The sequence below is a fragment of the Citrus sinensis genome, chromosome 7, assembly GCF_022201045.2.
Source record: "Citrus sinensis cultivar Valencia sweet orange chromosome 7, DVS_A1.0, whole genome shotgun sequence".
Lineage (NCBI taxonomy): Eukaryota > Viridiplantae > Streptophyta > Magnoliopsida > Sapindales > Rutaceae > Citrus > Citrus sinensis.
In genome coordinates, this window is record NC_068562.1 from 13,970,468 (window position 1) to 13,996,443 (window position 25,976).

At 31.8% G+C, this 25,976-nt stretch overlaps 3 protein-coding genes across 5 annotated transcripts; 2 read left to right on the forward strand and 1 right to left on the reverse strand.

Moving 5' to 3' along the window:
- Nucleotides 1-1,152: 1,152 nt before the first annotated feature.
- On the reverse strand, nt 1,153-3,350 carry LOC102627298 (pentatricopeptide repeat-containing protein At1g80550, mitochondrial). Its single transcript, XM_006465208.4, has one exon. The coding sequence runs from the start codon at nt 3,265-3,267 to the stop codon at nt 1,900-1,902; it is 1,368 nt and encodes a 455-aa protein (XP_006465271.2). The 5' UTR covers nt 3,268-3,350; the 3' UTR covers nt 1,153-1,899.
- An 806-nt stretch (nt 3,351-4,156) lies between these two features.
- LOC102627012 (3-isopropylmalate dehydrogenase 2, chloroplastic-like) lies at nt 4,157-9,283 on the forward strand. 2 transcript variants are annotated; one of them, XM_006465207.4, is made up of 12 exons: nt 4,157-4,425; nt 4,705-4,834; nt 4,932-5,043; nt 6,005-6,080; nt 6,209-6,297; nt 7,015-7,101; nt 7,882-7,998; nt 8,120-8,227; nt 8,365-8,418; nt 8,539-8,691; nt 8,865-8,962; nt 9,086-9,283. In XM_006465207.4, exons 1-11 carry the CDS (start codon nt 4,203-4,205, stop codon nt 8,937-8,939), a joined length of 1,224 nt encoding a protein of 407 aa, XP_006465270.2. In that variant the 5' UTR covers nt 4,157-4,202; the 3' UTR covers nt 8,940-8,962; nt 9,086-9,283. The 2 variants fall into 2 exon arrangements, with proteins under 2 accessions (XP_006465270.2, XP_015385414.2); XM_015529928.3 differs by having other exon boundaries at nt 4,158-4,425; nt 9,111-9,283.
- Nucleotides 9,284-15,173: 5,890 nt separating this feature from the next.
- LOC102626727 (BRAP2 RING ZnF UBP domain-containing protein 2) lies at nt 15,174-20,418 on the forward strand. 2 transcript variants are annotated; one of them, XR_003066433.2, is made up of 13 exons: nt 15,174-15,519; nt 15,767-15,882; nt 16,667-16,775; nt 16,951-17,074; nt 17,616-17,713; nt 18,242-18,348; nt 18,453-18,699; nt 18,796-18,849; nt 18,967-19,110; nt 19,255-19,319; nt 19,604-19,658; nt 19,761-19,963; nt 20,108-20,418. XR_003066433.2 is itself a non-coding variant. In XM_006465206.3 (12 exons), the coding sequence occupies exons 1-12, from the start codon at nt 15,274-15,276 to the stop codon at nt 19,905-19,907; spliced, it is 1,512 nt and encodes a 503-aa protein (XP_006465269.2). In that variant the 5' UTR covers nt 15,174-15,273; the 3' UTR covers nt 19,908-20,418. The 2 variants fall into 2 exon arrangements, 1 of the variants encoding a protein (XP_006465269.2); XM_006465206.3 differs by having other exon boundaries at nt 19,761-20,418.
- Nucleotides 20,419-25,976: the final 5,558 nt, after the last annotated feature.

Consider the following 25,976-nt stretch of genomic DNA (forward strand, 5'->3'; position numbering starts at 1 on the left):
CAATATAAAATAGTCTTTTAATTCATTTAGAAGTAAAATGGTTACTTTTAGTGTCAAGTAATTAATTGATATAAGTTTTAAAAAAAAGATGGTGTAAAGAACATGTTAAAATTTTATGGTGATTAGATGTCCATATGATAAAATAAAGGTGGTGAAAAAATTATTTTTCTATTATTTTTTATTTTTGTAGAATGGTGAAAAATGAGTACACAAGGATATTCTCATTTTTTTCATTCTCAATTAACGGCAAATAATAATTATTAGAAGGATATATGATAATAAAATCATACTATTGAATTATGTACATATTGACCGGGAAGCATGTTGAAAATGTTGAAAATTTTTGAACTTGTACATTGACCGGGAAGCATGTTGAAAATTTTTGAACTTGAAGGAAAATATAAAGCATGTTACATAATTTTTATTAATTACTACAGAATAAAACTAGGAATGAATAGTAACATTTCATGGCAGGAAAGATCAAATCAAAAGACTTTTGATAGATTCATGGACGTTAACGACGTTGACCGCTTGTGATGTAAATTGTTTAAATAAAAATAAAAATAACCCATTTAACGAAAATTCAATAACTTATGTTCATAAATTGAATTTGTATTCCTCACTTATTTTTTTATTTATTATTCCCATAACAAAATAATTTTGAATTTATAATAATATTTGCTAATTCTGAAAATTTCACTTGAAATCAAATTTAATTTGCTTCAATGTCTCAAAATGTCTGCATTACGAGACACTCCCCAACGCTTTTTTAAGCTAAACAAAATGCTGTATGATGCGACTTCTTTAAAATTTTGCTCCCATAATTAACAACAATATTACCGGCACGACTTTTCCAAAACGAATCATCACGATATGCACGACAGCAATGAAGAATTTCGGAGGTTTAATTGATATGATCCACTTACTATGGTTATTCAAAGGATTCTTGTTAATATGCAAGTCTTAGTTTTTAACTAAGAGATTACCTAAATGCAATCAATTGAATAAAGATGATAATAATAATAATAAATTCTCCAACCAAAATAGTAGAAAGTAATTCATCAAGTAACCATACATTGAAACTAATGCTTAAACGCAGTCAACTGAGTCAAATTAGAAGTAGCTAGATGATAGATGTAATGCCCCGGTGCATAGAGGAGATAAGAAGTTGTATATTACTTGAAACTAATCCTCATTTTGTGACAACTTTGTCCTAAAAATAAACAAAACAAACAAATAAGTAATTGCTTGCAACACAGACAAAATAAAGAGATTTCTCATTCCAGAACTACCAAACTACCCAGCTAGCGGACGAAGGATTTTGCTCTAGAACCGGCTAGGAACCCGAGAAAGAAGAATGTGAAAAGTGGATTCCCCTTCTCGTTATCCAATCTGGGGTTGAACAGTTCGAATCTCGACTAAGAATCTAATTCCGGCACCAATTGATCATAGCTTTTATTTACAAGTGACATTCTCTGCATATGATGATATTCAGATAAGGTGTGAACATTACACTAGCAGAAATTATTGGCTCGGCTTAGGACTTGCATAAGGGACTTTTTATTACCATCTTCATCTTTGGATAAAATGTCTGAATCCTCCAGCAAGCATATTATGCTACTCAATGATGTCATTCAACACAACTTCAGTGTAGCAAGATATTACAAAAATGAGCCATCACAAGTGATCACGAGGATAATCCAATCTTCTAACCAATCTCTTTTCACTGCATAGCCAAGACTCTTAGTGTCTTACAGCTATTTTACGACTGGTATTGTTGTCTGCCATGGTACTTCGCCCTTCGGCGCTAAGAATCATCTCAATTGCAATGTTAACTTCCAGTTTTTGCATCAGTGGGATCTGGGTGAAACCATCATCATCTTCAGGATTAACATAAAACTAACCTGACTGTTCACCATCCAATCCTCCTTGCACTAGCTTCGTCCCCAACTCTTCCCTTGGCTTAGCTGAAAGCCCTTTTGCAAACATCTCTTCATCATACTTCCTAGCCATATCTAACATACCTTTGTCAATCAGAGCATCAACCAAAGCATTGTAAGCAAACTCGTCAGGACTACACCCAAGTTCCTCCATCTTCTTCCACACCACAAAAACTGGTCGCAGAAACCCCCATCTGCCAAACTTCCTTAAAAGCATCACATAAGTATCCATCTTTGGCCGAATCCCACTCTCAATCATCCTATCAAACAATCCAAGTATCTCCCTCGGCTTCTCCAGACATCGAAAAAAGCAATGATATGTAATCACATCCGGCACACAACCCTTCTTAGGCATTTCAGCAAGCACCGCATATGCTTCTCTCACCCTCCCATTCTCACACAAAAGCTTTATAACAGTATTACAGGTCACAACACTCGGTTGACAACCCATCTCCCTCATCTCGCGATACACCCTCATTGCAAAATCAACACCCTCCGAAACACCAACAGCACGAATCACCGTATTATATGCCACCACATCCATCTTTATCCCTTTCTTCTTCATCTCCTTATACAACTTCACCGCCTTCCACGGCTTTCCACTCTTGCACATTATATCCATATATATAGAATACGAATGCAAATCCTTAACAACACCCCGTTTATCCATCTCTTCCCAAAACTCCCTACACTTACCCCACCAACTCATCTTAAACCACCCCCGAAGAATCATATTATAAATCTTGGTCTTGTTCATCTCAATCAGCCCGCTAAAACCCACATTCTTATATTCACCAAAGCACAACTCTTGCGCCTCTATCACATGCTTATACTCACATAACGCATCCACAAGATTACAATAAGACACCTCATCTTTCAACCCAAACTCATCCAATTTATTGAATGTCCCCATTGCTTCATTAACAAGGTGAGCTGTTACATAACGCTTAAACATGATACGAAACGTGGCATGATTGGGAATCGAAGATGGGTTATCTTTCATGCGGTGAATTAAGTTCCAAGAGAGATCGAATTCGAAGAACTTACCCAGGATGTCAATTACACTATTGTAGGTATCAGTCGTATGAGTGAAGTGGCAGTCGGTTTCGACCCAGTTGAAGAACTCGAGGGCGCGTTTCCAGTCATTGGCGTAGCAAGAGAGGGTCTCGCGTACTGTGCTTTGGTCGAAATTGTGCGGATTTGATTGGGGTTTTGGGTTTTGGGAGTGGAAATGGGAAGCGGAAGGGAAGAGGAACTGGGTTGGAGCGAGAAGAGAAATTGTGCGACGAGTGGTGATTTGTGAGAGCATTTGTTCATTTAGCTGCATACAGGACTTCAGGTTCAATTCAAATTTGGAACTGCAAGCAGTGGTTTCATAGTTTGTACCAAAGTGGTCGTGTTTAATTATTGCTTATGGCTATTTTGTTTTTATAATTATAGTTATTTTTGGGTTTATTAATGGAATAATGATGTATGTACCTAAAAAAAACTATATAAAAATAATTAAAAAATCTATAAGAAATAAAAAAGAACAATTTTGTAGCGAAATTTCTTTTATTTAGTAATAAATTTTTTTTATCCATAATGATGGTGTATTATTTTTTTATACTAAGTTTTGTGCACATAGTACTATTATTATTTAAAACAATTATAAAAATAGTAAGTAGTGATTTTTATTTTTAAATTTTTCTTAGGGTTATATGAGGTATTATAGTTGAAGATGAATCCAAAAATATATGTATTAGAAGTCTATTTATTTTAGACTTCAATTCTTTTTACGTCGTTATATTAAGAGAGAAATATAAACACTAAAATTTGATTATACACCGTAAGCTTGTCGAAATTTAAAATTTTGAGAGACGTCTTCATATATACAAGGAATTTATAATTTTCTAATAAGAGTTTTTAATTTCAATAAGGCTATAAAATAATAGTGCGGCTGTTAGGATTTAATAGTTTTAATGGTAGCAATATTTTTATGTTTTTTTATAATTGAGATCCCATTACATACTTAACCGATAGAGCTTATCGTACTTTATATAATAAAAGGAAAATATTATGCGTTTGATTACGATTAAAAAAAAAACAATGTATAACAAAGATTTTAAATTTATTTTCTTAAATTATTATTATTATTTTCTTTTTCTCACGTGTAGCACGCGGGGGATTGAAAAAAGAACGCCAGTCCAGGTCAGCATAAAACTGAAAGAAAGTCTCTCGCTTAACCCACCTTCTCTTTCTGTCTTTTGTCTGTCCAGCAAAATGGCGGCGTCAGTGCAGCTGAATGCGAAGCTACTTGGACCCGCGTTTATTGTTAAACCCGCAACCAAACAGTTTCTTAAACCGGCAAGAATCAGGTGCGCCGCTGCTGCCACCGCACCACCCACCAAACGGTACAGCATCACTCTACTCCCCGGCGATGGCATCGGCCCCGAAGTCATCGCCGTCGCCAAAAACGTCCTCAAGCTCGCTGGCTCTCTCGAAGGTTCTCTCTTTCCTTCTCGCTAAATACATTTCAATTAAATGATTAATTTTATTTGGAAGTATTATAATCCATTCGTTGCTTAATGATGTTGGACTCATTAACATTGAGAATTGTATACTCTTAGTCAGTAAATTTGCTTCTCCTTTTAATAGAATTGTGAATTCTTTTGGTTTTAGGTTTTGGATTTTAGCTGAAAATTTTTAAATTTTTATGACTTTATGAGTGTCCACTGCCAAACACTTTATTGATTGATGCTTTATTTTTAATTTATGAGATTAGGGATTGAATTTGCATTCCAAGAGATGCCAATGGGGGGATCAGCCTTGGATTTGGTTGGAGTTCCGTTACCTGAGGAGACACTTGCAGCAGCGAAGCAATCTGATGCAGTTCTACTTGGCGCAATCGGAGGGTGCTTGATTGTTTATTATTTTTTTTGGATGATTTTGTGATTTAAGTAGTTTATTTGGATTTTTATATATATACATTTACTTATTGTTGTGTCAAAGGTATAAATGGGATAAAAATGAGAAACATTTGAAGCCAGAGACTGGATTGCTTCAGATTCGAGAAGGTCTTAAAGTCTTTGCAAATTTGAGGCCAGCAACTGTTTTACCACAGGTAGTATTTGGTTTAGCTGCAATTTACGAAGTTTTCACTCTTTCACTGTACTTGCTTAGTTCTGGAATCTTCTGTATACAAATTTGTATCAGAATCATTTGTATAAAGATATAAGCATAATTTTGCAAGTTCTCATACACTTGCATGTAAGATTCAGAAGATTCACATTAAGAGTCACTGGCTTAATTTTTCCATCAAAATGAAATTGTATTAAATAATAGGTCATAGTAACTGCATTAAAAGTGTCATAACAAGTGTATTCGCTTTTTATCAAAGTTAAATAACTCTATTGCTGTGTTAAAAAATAATAATAATAATAATAATAACAAAGAAGAAATACTTGTTTTGCCTCTCATATATGTAAAATGATGCCTGTCATAGCAAATAATCTTTTGTAATGCCAAATTAAAGTTTAAGATATCAAATAGGGAGGATTCAATAGTTAAATCATTGTAAGTCTTGCATCATTCACTATGTTTGGCTTGATATTCATTTAATTTAAAGTGATATATGTTGAGTCAAGACTCAAGCTACCAAATCCTAAACTTTTATATGACTTGAGGAAAGATTTCTTTTTCTTTCTTTCTTGTAGACATACTTTGTTTTTCGTCTGCAAGATGCTTTGTATTTAACCAAGTAATCTTTATATAAGAAAAAATTTAGAAATTGCCTCAAAACAATTTATTCAATCAAGTTAGCAAATTTTATGCCGATTATGTATGAATGATTGTATTAATTGTAGCATGATTGGCATACAAAATGTAGTATGGCTCATCCAAATTAAATGGAGACTTCTACTTAAAGAATAATTATGTGGGAGAGAATTGGTTAAAATTGTTATTTATTTGAAACTTTTTGTGTGAACATGTGTGCCTTTTGATTTCTTTTTAAACAAAACAGAAATTAAAAAATTCTGGATTTGCTTCTACTTGAGATGTCTCTTTCTGTGTTACTCTTTCAGTTAGTGGACTCTTCCACTTTGAAGAAGGAGGTTGCTGAAGGTGTTGACCTTATGGTTGTAAGGGAGCTCACCGGAGGTCCGTGAGTATTCATTGAAGTGAATCACATGAATTGGCTCTTCTCCTTTTCTGTTTCTCCCTCTTTCCTTTTTCCATTTTCTGTTTCCTGGGAATAACCATTGCATGATGGTATTTCCTGTAAATAGGTATTTATTTTGGAAAGCCCAGGGGTTATGGTGTTACTGAACATGGTGAGGAGATTGGCTTCAATACAGAGGTTTATGCTGCCTATGAGGTAGGTTTCTGATGAGAGTTCTCTCTAGTAACTTCCTCTAATTGCTTTGTACTTTTCCATTGTTCTGTACATGCTGAGGTCAAATAATACGATGTCAAATATTAATTACAATGTTGCAAATTTAACTGGTCTGTGTTGCAGTACTTTCCTCTCTTTACCCACTTCTTTGTCTCCTCTTGTATTCTCCTTGATTGATTCTTATTTAACTTACTAATTTTCTGCACTTTCACTTTTTATTAAAAAAACTATAAAATATCTTCATCATTGCTGTTATCGTCATTATCACCGCTAAGTGGTTGTTAGTCATGAAGTAAAAATGAGTTTGATTGTGATCAATTTAAATTTTCCATCACAAGTAGAGATCTACTCAAGGAAATTTTTCATTTGCATGAAACCTGTCATGTACGGTTGCATCTGTGAAGCTTTGCCAGATCTATAATAGTTTTGTGAAGGTTGTCTGAAAAAAACCATTGTTGTACTTTTCTCAATGTATGAAATTTGAAATGATATAGAGCACAAATAGCAACTATATTATAATAGATTTCTGCCGCTGCAGATTCTTGTTTGTTTGTTTTTTTTTACTGTATTAGAATTAATTTCTGCCTCTGCAGATCCTTGTTTCGCTTTATAGTTGTTTTTCTGATCCTTTTCACTAACTTCTTTTAGCATTTTTTACATAAATCATTAATTAACATAAAAATGAAATGGCATTGCCAGGTGGATCGTATTGCTCGTGTTGCTTTTGAGACTGCTCGGAAACGTCATGGAAAACTTTGCTCTGTTGATAAAGCAAATGTCTTAGAGGTAATGGTTTATATGTTGAAACAGTTTTCTCTTGTCATAGATAGTTAGACTGGAAATTTATTTTGTATCATTTAGCTTTACATTATGTAATTAATAAGGTACCTGGCCCTGATGGTAGCATATAGAACTGAAATGATTGGACGAAACCTTAAAATATGGTATACTTTTGCTAAAATTGTTGTGGTTCTTGAAAATCTAACTTAATATCATTAGTTGGTGGCAGAGTGCGGGTGGATTAAATTTAGACTGTGGACTCAGATTTTGTTTCTGTCTGCCAACATTCATGTTGGTAGCTAAATACTTCCAAATTAATCTGAAAAGTTCGTTTAGAATTGATTATCTGGTCATTCATCAGTAGTCTGTTAATTTTTTATTTTACTTAAAGATTCTGTCTGATTAGTCATCTATATTAATCTTCTACAGACTTATATGATTTGTTGTCAAAATTAAAAGTTCTGCAAAAAAATGATCTCATATCATCTTTTAGCAACTTTATGGCTGAAGCCTGAAAATATGGAATGGTATGGTGTAACTGGTTCTCGAAGCTGCTTAATAGGGCATTTGTAGCAATATACTAACTCAGTAATTTGTTTACTTTACCCATTGTGTTAAAATTATGTGTGAGGATCAAATTATGGCCTATTATAAACAAGCTACTGAATCAATTAAGTATGTGGTTGCATTAGGGTTGTCTATATAAATATATCTGCTGACCTGTATACAATATTTGCTAGTCTTTGGAAGCAAAACATATTTCTGGGTGTTTAATTAATTGTCCAGGCATCAATGTTTTGGAGAAAAAGAATCACAGCAATAGCCTCAGAGTATCCTGATGTTGAACTCTCACATATGTATGTCGACAACGCTGCAATGCAACTTATTCGCAATCCAAAACAGGTTATAAATTGTGCATACTTTATTATCAATTTACATGAAAATCCTTGACATTTGGACAAGGAGAAAATTTCTGTTCTAGATCTCAATTTATGGGAAAATATTTAATGATGAAATATTGCAGTTTGATACAATTGTGACAAACAACATATTTGGTGACATTTTATCTGATGAGGCTTCAATGATTACTGGAAGTATAGGAATGCTCCCATCTGCCAGTCTTGGTGAATCGGTATGGTTAATCATTTTATCCTTTTCAAATTAGTTGTTCAAAATGAATTTATTCTAGTGCCATAATTTATGTTCTATAGGGAGTCCATGATATTTTTTTTTTCATTTTACATATGTTGAATGTATCTATTTGTGCAGGGACCTGGACTCTTTGAACCAATACATGGTTCTGCTCCCGATATTGCTGGACAGGTTGAATATCTCTTTCAGTCACATTTTTTTGTCTTTCTCAGTTTCCCTTCTTTTGTCTAACATTAAGGGGGAAAAAAATTTGGGTGCATTCAATGTGGAATTTTATGACTAAATATGCAGGATAAAGCAAACCCATTGGCTACTATACTCAGTGCTGCCATGCTTTTGAAGTATGGCTTAGGGGAGGAACATGCTGCAAAGAGAATTGAGAAAGCAGTTTTAGATACTCTAGATAAGGGGCTTCGAACGGGTGACATATACTCTGCTGGAACTGTAAGTATTTTATATTCATGACCTGCATAAATTACTTTTATTCTGTTTGCTTTTTCTTCTTATCCACAGTATAGCTACAAGAAATGAATGAACTTAGAATTGGAGATTTGATATCTTCAAGGTTATTGCATAAATTTATATTGACAACTTCACCCTCTCACTTGCTTCTACAGAAATTAGTAGGATGCCAGGAGATGGGCGAAGAGGTTTTGAAATCAGTAGAGACTCAAGTTCCTGCTGCTGTTTAAATTAAAATCGGACTAGCACTAAGGTGAAGGTCTCAAATCTCAATGGATTTTATGATTTCTGTGCTTTCCAATATGAACTCTGGGGCCAGAAGCCCACAATAAACACTTATATTGTTTCTCACTGCATGATTTTTCCATCCTTGTAGCTATTAAGCAAATTATTTACTGCAGGATGCTATAGGATCACGGCTTTGTAATCTTTTGGGTGGTAGATTTTTGGTTGATAAGATATTGAGTTGGTGTTGCATCTTTTCCGTCTTTCTGAAACCGCCTTCATCTGGAGCTGTTGTAACATGGAATATCATTGTGACGACTTTTGGAAAATAAAAGCAAGTCTTTCAATTTGCGGTTTGTTTACAGTTTGCTGTGGTGTCTCAATGTTGATGCAAATTAGAAAATCAAATTAAAATTGAAATCTGTTTTTGTTATTAGTTAGCACTAGCATTTTCTCACTGTTTTTTATTCTTTGTCAATCTGAGTAACAACAGCCCTCAGCATAATATATGATACGTTACTATTGATTATACAATTTTTATAACCAAAAAAATTAAAACAAAAAAAAAAAAAAAATCTTACAATACATGCTTCCGCGATTCCTATCCAAAGGCGCCAAAGAGCCAATGTTCATGAATCTCATTTTGGCACTGTCCCATGATAACCAACAACACGATCAAAGCAGCCACCATGAACGGCAAGAATCCCTCAGAGAAGCACCCATTGAAGCTACGGCAACACCCATTGGAGCGTGGTGGTGAGAGAGAAACTCCGGTTGAAGATAGGCATCTAACCAACATTACTAGGGTTATTGACATGGCCAGAACCGCCAAATGGGTATTGTCTTTCGTGGATTCTACGTTAAACTCAAAAGAGAAAAGCCACGGCACGAGTAAAAGAATTAAAGTCACTACCACGAGAAGCAAAATTGGCAATGGCAAAGGGTCTAGGGCGAACATGTCGAAGATGGTGGAGATTCTGCTTCTTGTTGTGTGAATAGCCATTGATAATGCTGTTCTTGAAGAATGCAGCGGTTGCGAGGAATCATTTCTTGGGTTCCACGAAATGAAAATTCACAAGGGTATTGGGCAGTTGAGTGAGATTTAAGAAGAACCCACAAAGACGGTTATAAATTCTGCTTAAAATGCGCGCGTCCAAGGGGGTGTTTTTGAAACTGCGGGAAGCTACAAAAGATTTGTTTTTGAAATAAAAAAGATTATTTAAAGAAATAGTTGTGGAAATTTATATTTTTATTGAACTAGTAATCTCTAAATAATATGAATTAAATGATTTCAAATATTATTAAGTGGGAAATTTTAGTAGATACAATTAAATGATTTCTGAAAATATGATATTTTTTGGTATTGTAAAACTAATTAAGGATTTGAATTAAATGAAAATTGTTATCTTCATTTTACTTTTTCATACAATTGAAAACCATAATGTTGTATTTTATTTCTCATATATTGTGAACTAGCTTAAATTAACATAATCGTCTACGTTTTACCAAATTAATACGTAACCAATAAGAATAGAAAAAACTCTCCGTAAAACCCGTAAGACCATCATTTTAGGATCAGTTATTGAGCCTAATTTTATCCAATTTTATTAGAAAAACTTGGGTTTGTGTATAATTTCTTATACCCGTTGATCGGACTGGTTGACTATTGATATTTATTTTGTTAATTTTTAATAGTTATAATTACAGCTAAATAAAATAAATAATTTTTTAGGTTGACGAAGAATGGCTGTTGGGAGCATTTTGTCGGCAAAAATTCTGAAGAAATCCATTTAGCATTTGCAAGTCGAAGCAGCATCTACTGTACGTATCTTCATTGGAAGAAGAATCTACAGTTTCTTTACTTTAAATTTACTTAGGAATTATTTCATCTACAATTTAGAACGTTTGTGTTCAAACTACATTTAGCTATCTCATCACATTATTCTTCGAACATTTGGCAAGTTTTATATTTTTCTCTTCTTTAAATAGGTTTAGTATCTCTATTTAGTAATACATTGATTAAAATTGAATTTAACAATCATCAAATTATAATTAGAATGGGGCTATTTGAACCCATCAAAATACTCTTTCCACCCATCTGCTAAACCCACCCGAAATTTAAAAATTATTATTTTACCATACAAACCCTCTTAAATGCCAAACATACACTTGTTTAAATAAATTTTTATGATATCATTTTCTTAATAAATAAAAAAGAAAATGGGAAGAAAGCCCATGCTTTCTCTTTCTCTCGCTTTATGGACCTCTCCTTCTCAATTGAAATCACAAGAACTCAATCATTGGACCTTTGGTCCAGTGGCCAAAACCCTACACTTACAACTGTGAGGGTAGCGGTTCGAACCCTTGCGATGCATGTAGGGGCTTATTTCATTCTTTACTTATATTATATAATTAAGTTAAAGTAGTCTTCTTCCTTTCGAAATGTGAGTAGAGTAGACATCTCTTAAGTTAAGACAGTTTTTTCCCTTTTAAAATGTGAGTGGATTAGACATCCCTCAAATATTTGAGAGGATAAAATCTAGGCAGTGCAGTGGAGTAGACATCCCTCGAATATTTGAGAAGATAAAATCTGGACAGTGCTCGAAATGTGAGTGGAGTAGACATCCCTCGAATATTTGAGAGGATAAAATCTAGGCAGTGCTATATATAAGAATTAATATAAACTAGTCTCAGTAATTGTCTGATTGTAAATATCAGTTGTAAATCTCATATAATATAAGTTGTAATCTGAACATTAGTCTCATGTAATTCAAAAAAAAAAATCACAAGACCTCGACTACAGATGCAGTAGTGAGAAAACAATTTGACAGTTAATTGAGCATTGTAAAAGCATATACAACATTTATTTTCTCCAATGATCAAACCAATTCATAGAACTCGAAAAATATAAGAATTGCAAATAGAGTTTTACCTCATGTCTCTTGTTGTTGTTTATTTAGTTATAACATCATGAACAAAAATATAAAAATAATAGAAACCGCAACAAATTGCAATCATTACTCATTGAGAGGTTGGCGAAGAATGGGGAAAAAAATCCTTGAAGCACAATAAACATTTTTTTTCCCAAAGGTGTGAACTTTTTAGCAAGCATTTTCTTTAATTTCGTTGATTAAATTCGTCTCGATAAGTTGGTTTTGCTTCTCCGTGATGATAAATTACATTTAATGTTGCAAAAATTAGTGTTTGGGACGGACGAACATGTCGACTCTAGGCAGAGATTTGTGTAAAAAGTAACTAAAATATTTTATTTAATGATATTATCATGTCCTTTTTGATAAATTACTAAATGGATATTATGGTAATAAAATTGATTTCGAAAAAGTGGGTGCTGAGAGTATTTAAATGGATTCAAATAACTTCAACCTTATAATTAACATTTGCTTAAAATTAAAAATAATTTTTTTAAGAAAATATTTTTGAATATTGTATTGCACGTTTATCTATAACTAAATAGTTAAGATATCTTTTTTTGCTATTTTTTAAATATATGCAGGATGTTAAAATATATAAAGGGACATAGGGGATAGCCGAAGGGAATGAGCATCCATACTTTTTAACCGGGAATTTTATCCCGTACCTGTTCAAGCCCACAATAAGTAAGGATTAGTGGTGGGGATGTTCTCCACCAAACAAGTACCAGCACAGTACTCGGCCCATTTTCATTCCTAAGTGATTAATGTCGAATATGTATGATCAATTTTAATAGATTTATTTGTTGTGTGATCAATCATTGCGAAAATGGATCTAATAAAAATATGATATTATGGATAAGTATAAAAATATTTTTATTTTATATCCTCTCAAAGTAGATTTAAGAATGTATTAAATATTTTTATCGGTGTGTAGACTGAGGCTCTGTTTGGTACAATTTTTCAAGTAGAACTTATTTAAGTATAAATTTTGGTAGTAGAGTTTTTACCTAAGAAATTTTAGTTGTTTAATTATCAATAAGAGTTTTTATTAAAAATATATGAAATTATTTTAATAGGCAATTTTTTTTTAATTATGTTATGAAAAGAATAAAATAAGATTGTTAAATAAGTAGATGATATTTTAAATATTTTAACATTTAAAAAAAAATTCAACCTCCACTCCCAAAAGCTCAAAATTTGAGTTTTTATTAATAGAGACAAAATAACTTATTTAAGATACAAAAGCTCTACTAAAACAAAACTAAATAATAATAAAAATAATGATAAGAGCTTATGAGGTTAAATAAGTACATAAAGTCATTAGATAAGTCATACCAAACAGGCACTATAAAAATAGTTAAATTAAATATTTAAATGAGGATAATTTTATTATTTTAAAGAGTGTACATAATAAAATTTAATTATTTAAAACTTAAAGATGAGTATACAGAATAATAGAGTATTTAGAGTAATATCTAGATTTTAAATAATCCAGCCTCTTTTTAATTATTTTTCTATACATAGAATTTGTGTTACGGTGTTCCATTGTTATTGGGAAATTTACAAAAATAACTATAAAACTTTTGTTATTTTCACAATTAATCCTCTCAATTTTTGTCTATCAACATTAGCCAAACACACGCTTTTCTCCCCAAATTACCCTTCTGAACTTGATCGAGAGTTTCGGAACTGCGAGTTGTGAGTGAATCTGATGACAGACTGCCTGTCGCACGAAGTTTGGTGCGACAGATTGCATGTCGCACCAAAACTTAGAGCGACAGGTGCCTGTCGCACCAAGGCTTGGTGCGACATGCAATTTTGGACACCATAAATCCACTTAATGCCTCTTGGACAAAGCTAGAAACTGCAGAAACTTTTCATGCTCCTGCTGCTTATCCTTGAGCTGACTGGATACCATGGACAAAATCTCAGCACCTCTAGTTGTTGTCCAATGTTTAGCCAAGGTGTCCACAATGGCTTTGCTAGTCAGGGCTGTAAAACTTAGCAAACTGCAGAAAGGGTTCCACGAAGGTCTCCAGAACAATAAAGAGATTGTTGACCTCCGAAATCGGGTTGAGGCATTTGCTTCCCAGTTTGCAATGCCAGGATTTGACACCCTCTGACGAATTAAATGACACACCTGCATGCATTTGTGACTTCATTTTTGTTGCTTCTGTGGCATGTGCATGGTAACCTATCCATTTCAGCTCCCACCCTCGTCCCCATTTGTTTTGCCATTCATCCACTGTAAATAGAAATAGGTCACGATTTTGCATATGTTGCCAAAATTTTACAGCCGTTATTGGTTCCCCAAATTGCCTCCAATGCTGTTTCTTTGTATCTTGGTACAGAATAGATACAAGCTATTCCTTTTCCAATGCATTTGTGGAGGCACAGCAAAAAACTGACTTATGAGATTCTCCTGTATACAATAATGCTGTCTATTTTACCTATTTTTAGCCTGATTTGTATGTTGTTTTCGGGATTTAAATTTGCTAATCGATGATTCGCGGCAGCATTTAGAGGTGAAAAGCTAAGGCTGACAACTAATTGGAGTCCTTTTTTTATTGCAACTGTGGTTTTCCTTCCCCTGTTTAAATATTGTTAAAGAGAATGATTTCTTGTGATAATATGTAGCATTGACTAGTGGTTTTGAAAAAGTCATGATCCAACACACTGCCAGTGCCATACCCACAGTTTTGTTGCAACATAATTTTGCTGCCAAAGATCAATTCCTCATGCTTGTAGCACAGTTGGTTTTTTTTTTGAATTATTTCTTTTTAACTAGATATTTTATCGGTGATTTTTTTTTATCTGTTCCTTGTTAATTTTATCGGTTAGACATTCAAGAGAAGAGAAAGGCATAGAATACTTCATGTCCTCTGCGAATTTCTAAAAGTAAAAACTCAAATGTATGCTGTTACAAGTATAATCCGTTGAAAGTATGGTATGATTATCATTCCCTTTCCCTCACTACATTAAGCTTCTACATTAGCCACCGCCGATGAGTGCTGATGTTGCCGCCGACGCCGCCAATGATAGGAGCTTCTTCAGTTTGGGAGAGATGGATGGAAGAGAGATTGTTGGGGGAGAGATGAGAGAGAGAGTTATTTTAATCTCAAATAATTTTTTATGACTAATGTTGATAGAAGTTTGTTTGGGGGTTAAAGATAAAAAAAGTTAAAACTTTTATAATTATTTTTGTAAATTTACCGTGTTATTTTCTAAAACATTATATTGAATTAAATTTATCAAAATCCTTCCCTACCCACACTGTACATTATTAATACTATATTCCTTTCAAAAATTATTTTTTCTAATTCTTTCACCAGTATATAAACCCCACCGCCATTTCTTTCCTTTACCTCCATCAAATTTTGTTCAAATCAAACAAATTCAAAGAGCCATGTCATCCAGCTCGAGCACAGCAGTTGTCGCGGGAGACGACGAACCATTCCGGCAGCCGCTGCCGGAGATGATCTCTGACGACGCATCAGCTTTTGACAACGCAGCGACTCAGACCTTCGCTTTCTCTTCCGGAAACCCTCGAATCGAAGAGACACGTGGCGTCATGCATCTCTTCTCCAGCAGCAGCAGCGACAATAGTAATGACGGCGTTGTTTCCTCGCCCTCTCCCAATCGGAATCTCCCCGTACTCGCATTCTCTTTCAACACTTCTTTTGTCCAAAATAGAAATTCTCTATTTTTTATTTTGAATTTTGAATTAATTATACTTGGTGCTTTTTCCTCATTTTGATTCAGTAAAGCAGTTGAGGAGATAGTTGCAATTCTGGTTTCAAGTAAAAAGTGAAAAAAATAAACAAATCCTCAAAAGCAACTTCGATATTTAATAAGTTTTAAAAAATGGAGAATCTGATAATTGTTTTGATGTTTTGTAGGTTGGAAGGAAACCCCTCGTGTGTGTGCTTGGGGTGCCGAATCACATGACATATGCAGATTTTTGTCAGTTTTGTGCTTCGTTTATTCAACATATACTGGAGATGCGAATTGTTCGGTACAAAATTTTCATTACAAATTAATAATTAATGGAATATTGTTATAAGCTAGGAAAAAAATATCGATGCTTGAATATAGTTCTTATAAGTATGATAGTTGTTTACCTTCCACAAAGTGTTAGGGAATGCCAGCTTTAGGGGACAAAGATAGTTTGATTGCAAATTACATGATACATATTTTTCCTCTTTGATGATCAGCATACTCTCATTTTTCATCTCCTCATTCATATATTATAAATGATTTTATCAAGATGGACTTCTCTATTTAAAATGAAATTGATTCAACATTATTTCGTATATACGTCGAAATATTCTTATCTCTATATGCTTCATAAATCAAAATTAAAATGTTTGTGTAGTGAACCAATGAATTATTGGTGTGGAAGAAATGATCATTAAAGTGCAGGTTGGAATAAGATACGAGCAAACACTGGCTTCCATTATTGTTAAAGAGATCAGAATGAGAGTCTGATTAGTAAATGTAAAATTAATAATTCATAGAAAGAACACATTTTAGATTCTGCAGATTGTGATTTGATTACTGATTCTCTAGATCTCCAAAAGTAAAGGACTAATTGCTAATAGATACATATGTATATTGTACTTCATGAAATAAGTGGCACACAATACAAACATGAAAGTTTAGCTTGATCTAACTGTACATGATATTTTAGATATCGTACATTTCATGAGAATCTGCCTTTGTCTGAAGCAACACCATAAGTTCTGTACAAGGAATGAAGTGACTGTCTTATCTAATTGATGGATAATGTGGTGATTTAGGACTGATGGGATGGACGATCAATATAGTGTTTTGATAAGATTTGACAGTCAAGATTCTGCAGACAAATTCTATCAGCATTTTAATGGTAGACAATTTAATTCTTTGGAGGTATGCTTTGATCTCAATTAATTGTAGTATTAGTATTGAATTGTGATTCAAGAAATCATTGGAAACTAAGAAATTGTGTAAAATGGTGATGTGAGTAGATTTTATAGATTCTCCTACTCAATGTAGTAATCTCTCTATTTCTTTCTATTGTTTTTGGTTTTAATTTTTTATACAGGAAGAAGTTTGCCATGTGCTTTTCACGGTTGATGTACAGTTTACTGGTTATACTGGTTCCCTTGAGCACGTGCAGCCTGCTCCTGCAAGCTCAACTGAGCAGCCTTCATGTCCAGTTTGCCTTGGTATGCTCTTTTGATTCAATTATAGAACATTGTTTTTCTCTTGTCTTGAAGTATCATTTCCGAAACTGAGTGGTTTGAAACGTTATTGTATGGGAGCCAAAATTATAAACACTGTTGAAACATGATTGGGAAGGGCAAATTAAAACTACAATCATAAAATGCTGTATCTCATCTTCATTGACGTCTTTGAGAAAAATGTTGAATTTCAGCATGACCAGAAGATTTTCTTCACTAAGGGGAATGCTCTGTGAGCTATCTTGGCATCCTGCTTTCCGACTTGTTTGTTACTTAGTGCAATAATTATTTGCTTAATTGATTACATACACACTGAATTGTTCTTTGTTGATGATAGTCTTCCGATCAAATGTATGTGTCAATGGTCTTTGTTCGTTGATAATCTTCTATATTTTCTGTTACAACTTGAGACCGGCAAATAGAGGGATGTAATATGTATTATGATTGAAAAAAAAAAAATTTTGCCTCTGAGAGGAGGTAAACTATATAATGTGTCATAGTGGTCTAATATTTGTTTGATACACAGAGAGATTGGACCAAGATACCAGTGGAATTCTCACAACTATTTGCAATCATTCTTTCCATTGCTCTTGTATCTCAAAATGGACAGATTCGTCTTGTCCAGTAAGTGATTCCAAATTTATGTTTTTTTTAAAATTTTTTTTTCATGTGGAGCGGTGATAGTTTCTGCAGTTTAGGCACTTGTTTAATAGTGGATATTTATGAAGACTATAATATGAGGTCTTTCTTCTTATGCCTACCCTTGCTTGAGAGAAATTTGTCCATACGTTAGTTAATAATTCAAGTTGTGTTGTTTAATGATATATTCTTTCTCTTTGCCAACTTCAGGTCGAAAGAATCTTTGCCCTATTTTTATATTCATTATGGCTATAGAATATCTTGTTTATAAATTTTTAAAAAAAAGGAAGAAGAATTATGTTTATAAATTTTTCTAAGACATATTGGGGCAGACCTGTAGAATAAATACCACATGAACTACATCCACAGCAGAAAGAAGTTCGCAAAAGATGAAAGCAAATATTAACTGCAAGCGAACCTCACTCAAAAAATTTACAATGAAAATACAGCAATGATACTAACATATTCCTTTTTTTTTTTTTACAATGGTTAACTTGTCTGCTTTTTGTTTAGGTGTGCCGATACTGCCAGCAACAGCCAGAAAAATCAATATGTTTTGTATGCCAAACTTCTGAGAACCTCTGGATGTGTGTTATATGTGGTTTTGTGGGCTGTGGGAGGTATAGTTTCAATTTTATTTCTGACAATTTGAGTAGGCATTCTCCCCCATATTTCAGGGGTGGGTTTCCTTTTTCTCATATCCATACTGAAGAGATTGATGTAGGTATAAAGGAGGACATGCTATAATACATTGGAAGGAAACAGAACACTGCTATTCTCTTGAGTTGGAAACCCAGCGTGTTTGGGATTATGCTGGTGACAATTATGTCCACCGCCTAATTCAATCCAAAACTGATGGAAAGCTAGTTGAGTTGAATTCCCATTGTTTGCATGGTAAAGATAATTGTGGAAGTTGTGATTGTGTAGATTCTGGAACCAGTGATGCTCTTTTAAGCAGTAAAGTTGAAGCGGTAATATTTCAGTTACTTTTCTTTAGAATATGCTCATAATTAATTGATAACACATTCCTCCATCTTGCAAAATTCTCATTTCAAATTCATTCATAGATTGTCAACGAGTACAATGAACTCCTTGCCGCCCAACTTGAAAACCAAAAAATAGTAAGTGCACTCTTCCATTTTCATCAATTTCATGAGTTTACATTCTGAGCCTATTCTTGTTCTTGGGCTCAAAGTTTAATTTATCATATCTACAGCTTGATAAACTGGTTTTTGTAGTATTATGAGACTCTGCTGCAAGAAGCCAAAGAAGAAACTGAAAAAATAATTTCTGAAGCTGTTAAGAAGGCTATTGCTCAAAAGCTGCAGAAGATGCAAGCCAAACTGGATAGATGTGTGAGAGAAAAGAAATTTCTTGATGATGTAAGTTCCCTTGCTGGTTTGGAAGAGTGGCTTAAATGATAAAAGTTTCATAATTGCTGGTTCTGTGGAGTGGGTTAAATAAATATAGATTTTAAGTTAATCCTTCATTCTTTTGATACTCAAATTTGTGGTTTTTGCATGCAGCTCAATGAGAATCTTTTGAAAAATCAGGAGATGTGGAAAGCAAAGATTTCGGAAATTGAAGAGAGGTAAAATCAGTTTTAAACAATATTTTTGACCTATGTGGTTTAGTTTGTGTTTCATTTAGTACCAACAAACGCGATATATGAGACCTGGGATTAATGGTCTCTTCCAATTGCCTTACATGACTTCTTTTCCAAAGGACTTAAATCTTTCTTTAATCATACTTAATCCCATCTCTTAATTCTTATCATATTCAACTCATAACAATTTTAGATTATTGCTAGTTTGTAGAAAACTTGATAGATTGCTGTATACACTATTTCACGGCCTTTAGTTTGAACTTATTCAGGGAGAAAATGGCTTTGAGAGCGAAGGATGATAAAATTCAGGACTCAGAAGCGCAGGTGAGAACTTTTAGATCTTGCTGTACTAATCTATTCATATACAAACATGAACTTTTAGTAGGCCCATGATCATTCACTGGTTTATTTTTTGTCTACTTGCAGCTTCGGGATCTGATGGTTTATCTTGAAGCAGAGAAGACGTTACAGCAATTATCAATATCAAATGAAATTAAGGATGGTACAGTACTGCCAATGTCGGTAGAATCTTCCACAAGTACTGGGACCAAGGGGAAAGGAAAAAAAATCTAATAGCTGAAGAAGAAATTGGAAGTTTTAGGATGGGTGGTCTCTTGTTTCGAATCCAGGCACTGCTCGGGTTTAACATTTCTTGTTTTCAGCTTATCTTCAAATCTTTTCTCTGATTTGCTAGTTGGAGAGGTTATGGCGCAGCACCCTCTATCTTAACTCTTTTAAGCATTTGAATATTCCTTTTCAAATTAACTTTTCAGCTTCAGCTCAAAGGGGAAAGTTCTGCATCAAAATTCATCAGATGCACCTTAGATGTGTCAAGAACAAGTTGCTTGGCCGGAAATGAAGTTCTTGTAAATACTTGCATAGATGACCTCGCAGGAGTCGATTATTTAGATGTTCATGTTTTTTGAAAGTGGATTTTAGGATTGCGTGTATGTACAGAAATTTGGGGATTTTCGATAGTGTGTTATCCTAAGTTCAGTCCACATATTTTGTTTATTATTACAACATTAACTCTATCCGTAGTAACAAAAATAACATAAAATACTAATTCAGGCCTTGTTCTTTAGTTTCTGGTTCTAGAGCTTTTTTTTTTCCCCGAAGTCACAAAATCTTCATTAATCAAATTCTTCAAACTCTAATGAAGATTTTGAAACGAAAGTTGAAGACTTTGGGTCTTGAGATGTATCGACTTCCCAAGGTGGGATTTGCCCTGGTAGAGGATGGAAGTGAGGGAGAGTGTTTCGAGAGCTGAGTCAGCACGCCAAGTCGACTCAGGACAGTCCCAATTCAACCCATCGCCGAACAAATCGAGGGTATTGAGATGTTTCAGCCTCCCAAGCACTGGTGAGATTTGAAAATTGAAAGACCCTCCATTTATCATGAAATGGGTTGAATGGGACTGTGGAGTGTTGAATCAGCACACCGAGTTGACTCTGGACAGAATTGCTATTTTAACCCAGAGACGGTGGGTTGGGTCCGATCACCACATTTTCTATTTATTTATTTTATAGTGAATATAAATACATACTTTTAATAAATTAAAAAATTTATTTATTTTATAATAAGAATAGATATATAATTTCAATAAATAAAAATTAAAAATTTAAATAAAATTATTATCATATTATAAATTATTTAAATTATTTCAAAAATCGTTTGAAACAAAATCTTGAAATTATATTAAAATTGAAAAATGTTTGAAGAGAGCCGTTTCTTAAGATAGAATAGAAAATATGACAATGTTTTAAGGTTGAATAAAAATTATATTATAAGATTTTCTTTTGGTTATAATTTATTTATATCAAGTAAAAATAAAAAAAATTAACTAATATTATAATTGATAAAACAAAAATTATTGATAAAATTAAAAAAATATTTATATAAAATAAAAGTGGGGTGGAGAGTACAAAATTAAATTTCATCCTTTTTTCTATTTTTTATTTTATTTTTTAAAAAAATTAAAAATTTATCTGCTCGTGGAACCTAGGGATGGCAAAAATCCCTACGGGGACGGGTACCCTAGGGGATTTTCCCCATTCGGGGAGGGTATGGGGATAATTTCATACCCAATTTCTTATTCAGGGAGGGGACGGGGATAAGGTGGAATATTTATATTATTAAACTTTTAGGCCTAATTAACTAATTAAAGTCCTAAATTTTTATTTAGGACATTAAAAAGACCAAGTAGATTCTATTAGCCAAACATTTTTTTTTAATTTTAATATTCTTTAAATATTTTAAACTTAAATCTATTTTTTATTTATTTTTAGATGTTATAATTGCCCACAGCGAATCACAATTTTAATATCTAATCTAATCTAATCTAATCTAATATTTGCTTTTAATTTGCTCCGATTTAACTATTGTGTTGTAAAGGGAATAATCCACATTTATAAAGTGCCCACGCCACCATTGAAAAAGTTAATTTTGAATCTAAATTCGATTTTATTTGTAACAATTTTGTATTAAACTATTAATTTATTCATAATAGTTTGTAAAAGAAGTTTGTATTCCTTGCATGTTGCGTTACTTACTAATTTAATGTGTGTGACTTTTGTAATAAATATTAATATAAGATATATTTCGAACTTTACTTTTATTTGAATTTTTTATTTTAATATGATTAACTCAAAATTGAAGAAAAAAATATATTAGTTATTCGAAAATCGGGGACCCTCAGGAATCCCCTGTTATTATTCGGGAGGAGATGATGATTCTTTCAAATAATTCTGACTGGGACGGGGACATACATAAAATATCGGGGATGAATACGGAGAGATCGGTCCCCTCCCCTCCCCTCCCCTCTCCTCCCCATTGCCATCCCTAGTGGAACCCCAAATCCAAATGAAATTTTGCTGTCCCTAGTTATTGGCCTCGTGTAGGCTACGTTCATGAAAAGACTGCAGGTGATGGTTCCAGTCTTCCAGAGGTTACCAAACATAAAGAAAAGACAAGTACATAAACTAGGGTCGGGCTGTAATGCAGTGCTGCATGTCATGCAGCTGCCTTTATTATTTTTTTAATAATGCGGATGTAACCGGCCACCGATTCGCTCCTTTTAATCGCTTAAAGCGGCAAATGTTAAAAGAAACTATCATAGAACTCCCTCATTTTAGGAAATATTAAGATAATCAATTCAAAACTAGTAAATTATCAAAGACCCCCTCAACTTTACACCAAAAAAATACTTCCTTTTTCTTTTGATTCATGGAAAATATAGTTAATATATTTAACTTATATCCTAAAAGAAACATAATTAAATAAAATTAATTGGACTAATATATTTAAATAAAAATAATTATATTATTTTTCTTAATATTACATTATAAATTTAATGATATTTTGCCTTAAAAAATGTAACTTATGTACTAATGAGAATACTATTTAAATATAATAAATGGAAATAATTATATATTAATTAAAAAATTTAATTTATTAATTGCACTATTTTTAATATTATGTAATAAATATAATGATATTTTGCTTACAAAACTATCAAAATAATTTTATCAACTTTTAATTACATTAGAATCCGAGTATCTAAACATATAACGAAATCGATTTATTTCCAGATATTTAGAAGAAATCAATTCCAGGATCTCACGATTCACATTCAAGGACTTAAATCCCTACCTACTAAAATGAGGACAATATTTATCCAACTATCAAATAATTATCATTCCAAACATCGTAATTACCCCTCAAATGTTGTTGTTGTTATTATTAGTGGCCAATATTAGTATGTTTTATGTATACCCTCTAAAACAAATATTCATATATTACAAAAATATAAAGCATCTAATATTTGATATTTTTAAATAAAACTCATAATCAATCTCTTGTGCAAATTAATTCATACTATCTTAAGTGAGATTAATTATTTTATTTAATCCTTTTTGCTATAATAATTTTTTTGTTAAACATTAATCAAATTCATAATGGTACATAACATGGATAATTACAATTTGAATGCAACTAATATTGAATAATGTTGTATTATGTTATACTTATAGTTATATAATTTAAGCATGACAGTTATATTTCTAAATTAAATTAAATTATTTGAGTAACATTGCACTCACTATATGGGTACATGATTTGTCTACTAAATGATGTGCAAGTATTATAAAATATGTTCAATCTTAAATTTATATCTATATTTTTTTGAAATTAAGTTAATTTATATCACAACCAAAAAAAATTAAATTATTTAAAAATATGAAAAATATAAATTCATTTTCATAGTAAGCAGTATGTTTTACTAAATTTACTTTTAAAACATTTTATGCCATTGGGGAGAAATATAGTCTTTTAAATTCATTTTTATTTATACGTCTTAAGCTTGTTATAATCTTTGCCACATGAAATATGTTTTCACTGTAATTCTCGCTAAATTTAATTTATATACTTTTATTCTAGTGGTAAAAGAAATTGAATTTGAATATAATTTTTTCAATTTAGTTTTTTTTAACTGATTAAGCATCATGTTACTGTATTACACAGATATTTACAACTGTTATAACAGCAGATTATTACACTGATATTTACAATTAGATATACAAACTGAGACTTATATTATTACATTTTAAATTCTATGAAGTAAGTGCCCAGACAAATAACCCTCACGGAGGAGGAGTGTCTCCACTCCACTTGTATTTCGTAAGGGAGAAAAATTTTACAAATAATCTCCATATAATTATGTTTAATTAAGGGAGTTTGAGTCTATGAGGACTCGAATTATTGCCCTCATAGTCATGTTTTACTTTAATGGTGTGTTTACTTCATGGAATGAGGAATGAGAATGAAGGAATAAAAATGAAACATATATTTACTTGGCAAAATGTAATTTGGGAATGAGAATAAAATGTGTGGGTCCCACACAATTTGGGAATAAGGAATGGGAATCTCATTCCCGGGGGTTGGGAATGTGAATGAAATATATGTTTACTTTTGTATTCCTCTAATTTTTTCATATTTTCTAAATTACCCTCATTCAAATCACAATTAATTTTATTATTTTAATTTATCAAAAATTTATTATTATTTTAAATGTCATTAATGATAATTATTATTATTATCAAATTTTATTAACTTTATTATTTTAGTTATTATTAATTATTTTTATTTTTATTATTAATATTATCATTATTAACAATAAAAATAATGATAAAAATAATAATTAATAAAAATAATTAATTTATCATTATTTTTATTATTATTAATAAAAATAATAATAAAAATAATTAATAATAACTAAAATAATAAAGTTAATAAAATTTAATAGTAATAATAATCTAATTTTCATTATCTAGATATAAAAATGATATTAATTAAAAATAATAATAAATGTTAATAATAATATTAATAAAAATAATATTAACAATAATTAATAATAATTAAAATAATAAAGTTAATAAAATTTAATAATAATAATAATAAATGTTAATAATGATAATATTAATAAAAATAATAATAACAATAATTAATAATAACTAAAATAATAAAGTCAATAAAATTTAATAATAATAAATGTTAATAATAATAGTAATAATAAAAACAACAATAATGATAATATTGTTAATAATGATAAATTAATTATTTTTATTAATTATTAATACTATAAGTATTTTGGTAAATTGATTTTCATTCACATTCCTCATTCCCATTTATTTTGTCAAGTAAATACATCAATGACATTTCAGCACATTCTCATTCCCATTTATTTTTGCCGAGTAAACATTAAAATCGCATTCTCATTCCAACTCATTCTCATTCCCAGCCCATTCCTATTCTACCACATTCTCATTCTATGACGTAAACGCACCATAAGGTCAATGGTTCACCACTGGGCTAAAGCCTAAGTGGCTAATTTAGCTTAATAACAACTAAATTTACTCCCATGGATTCAAACATCAACTATTTTGTTTTTAATTCAAATGATTTACAACTGCATTAATTAGTACCCACAACGTGATTATTAATATACTTACAAAGTAATATATCTCATCTATATTAAATTATCAATATATTTGTAGAAAATTAATTTTATATTAGCACAAAAGTTTAAAATATATCTTTTTTATGTAAAATTTATACATAGAAAAATTTTGGCAAGTAAAACTACCGCCTCAATGAAAATATTATTTACAAATTACAAAAATGAATTTTTAGATTTTGAATGGTCACAACAAATTTATCCGTGGAAGTTTTGTCATACATCATCACTCTTTTGTAACTTGCAAAAATCAATTGCATAATCAAAATGTTAATGATATCCATCGAGTGCAAAAATAGCGTAGGACATATGTACATTCTTATTATATTTAATTATAAATCCCACAGGATATGATATTAATAATAATAACTGTAGTAATATCCAACAAGCACACAGAAAAAAAAATAGAGATGCTCAACTAAAATAGATTAACTAAACTTTAATCTTGTAAATTAAAGTATTTTTGTAACTTAACTTATATCATCATAGCTTTAGAAGCATAGCAATTGCAATCCTTCTTACTTGTTATTTATTTATTTACCGTTGACGTTATGAAAAACTAAAGCAATTAATTTGAAAAGTAAAGAGAAAGATGAAAATAAATGCATAGATTTATTTTTAATATAATT

Excerpts from the sequence above, each read along its gene's own strand:
- LOC102627298 (XM_006465208.4), bottom strand. The coding sequence starts at position 3,267 with ATGCAGCTAAATGAACAAATGCTCTCACAAATCACCACTCGTCGCACA.
- LOC102627012 (XM_006465207.4), top strand. The coding sequence starts at position 4,203 with ATGGCGGCGTCAGTGCAGCTGAATGCGAAGCTACTTGGACCCGCGTTT. Across the intron at positions 8,228-8,364 it reads CTGCCAGTCTTGGTGAATCG|GGACCTGGACTCTTTGAACC; the intron begins GTATGGTTAATC and ends CTATTTGTGCAG. Across the intron at positions 8,419-8,538 it reads CTCCCGATATTGCTGGACAG|GATAAAGCAAACCCATTGGC; the intron begins GTTGAATATCTC and ends CTAAATATGCAG.
- LOC102626727 (XM_006465206.3), top strand. The coding sequence starts at position 15,274 with ATGTCATCCAGCTCGAGCACAGCAGTTGTCGCGGGAGACGACGAACCA. Across the intron at positions 15,520-15,766 it reads CTCCCAATCGGAATCTCCCC|GTTGGAAGGAAACCCCTCGT; the intron begins GTACTCGCATTC and ends GATGTTTTGTAG. Across the intron at positions 19,320-19,603 it reads ATTTCGGAAATTGAAGAGAG|GGAGAAAATGGCTTTGAGAG; the intron begins GTAAAATCAGTT and ends GAACTTATTCAG.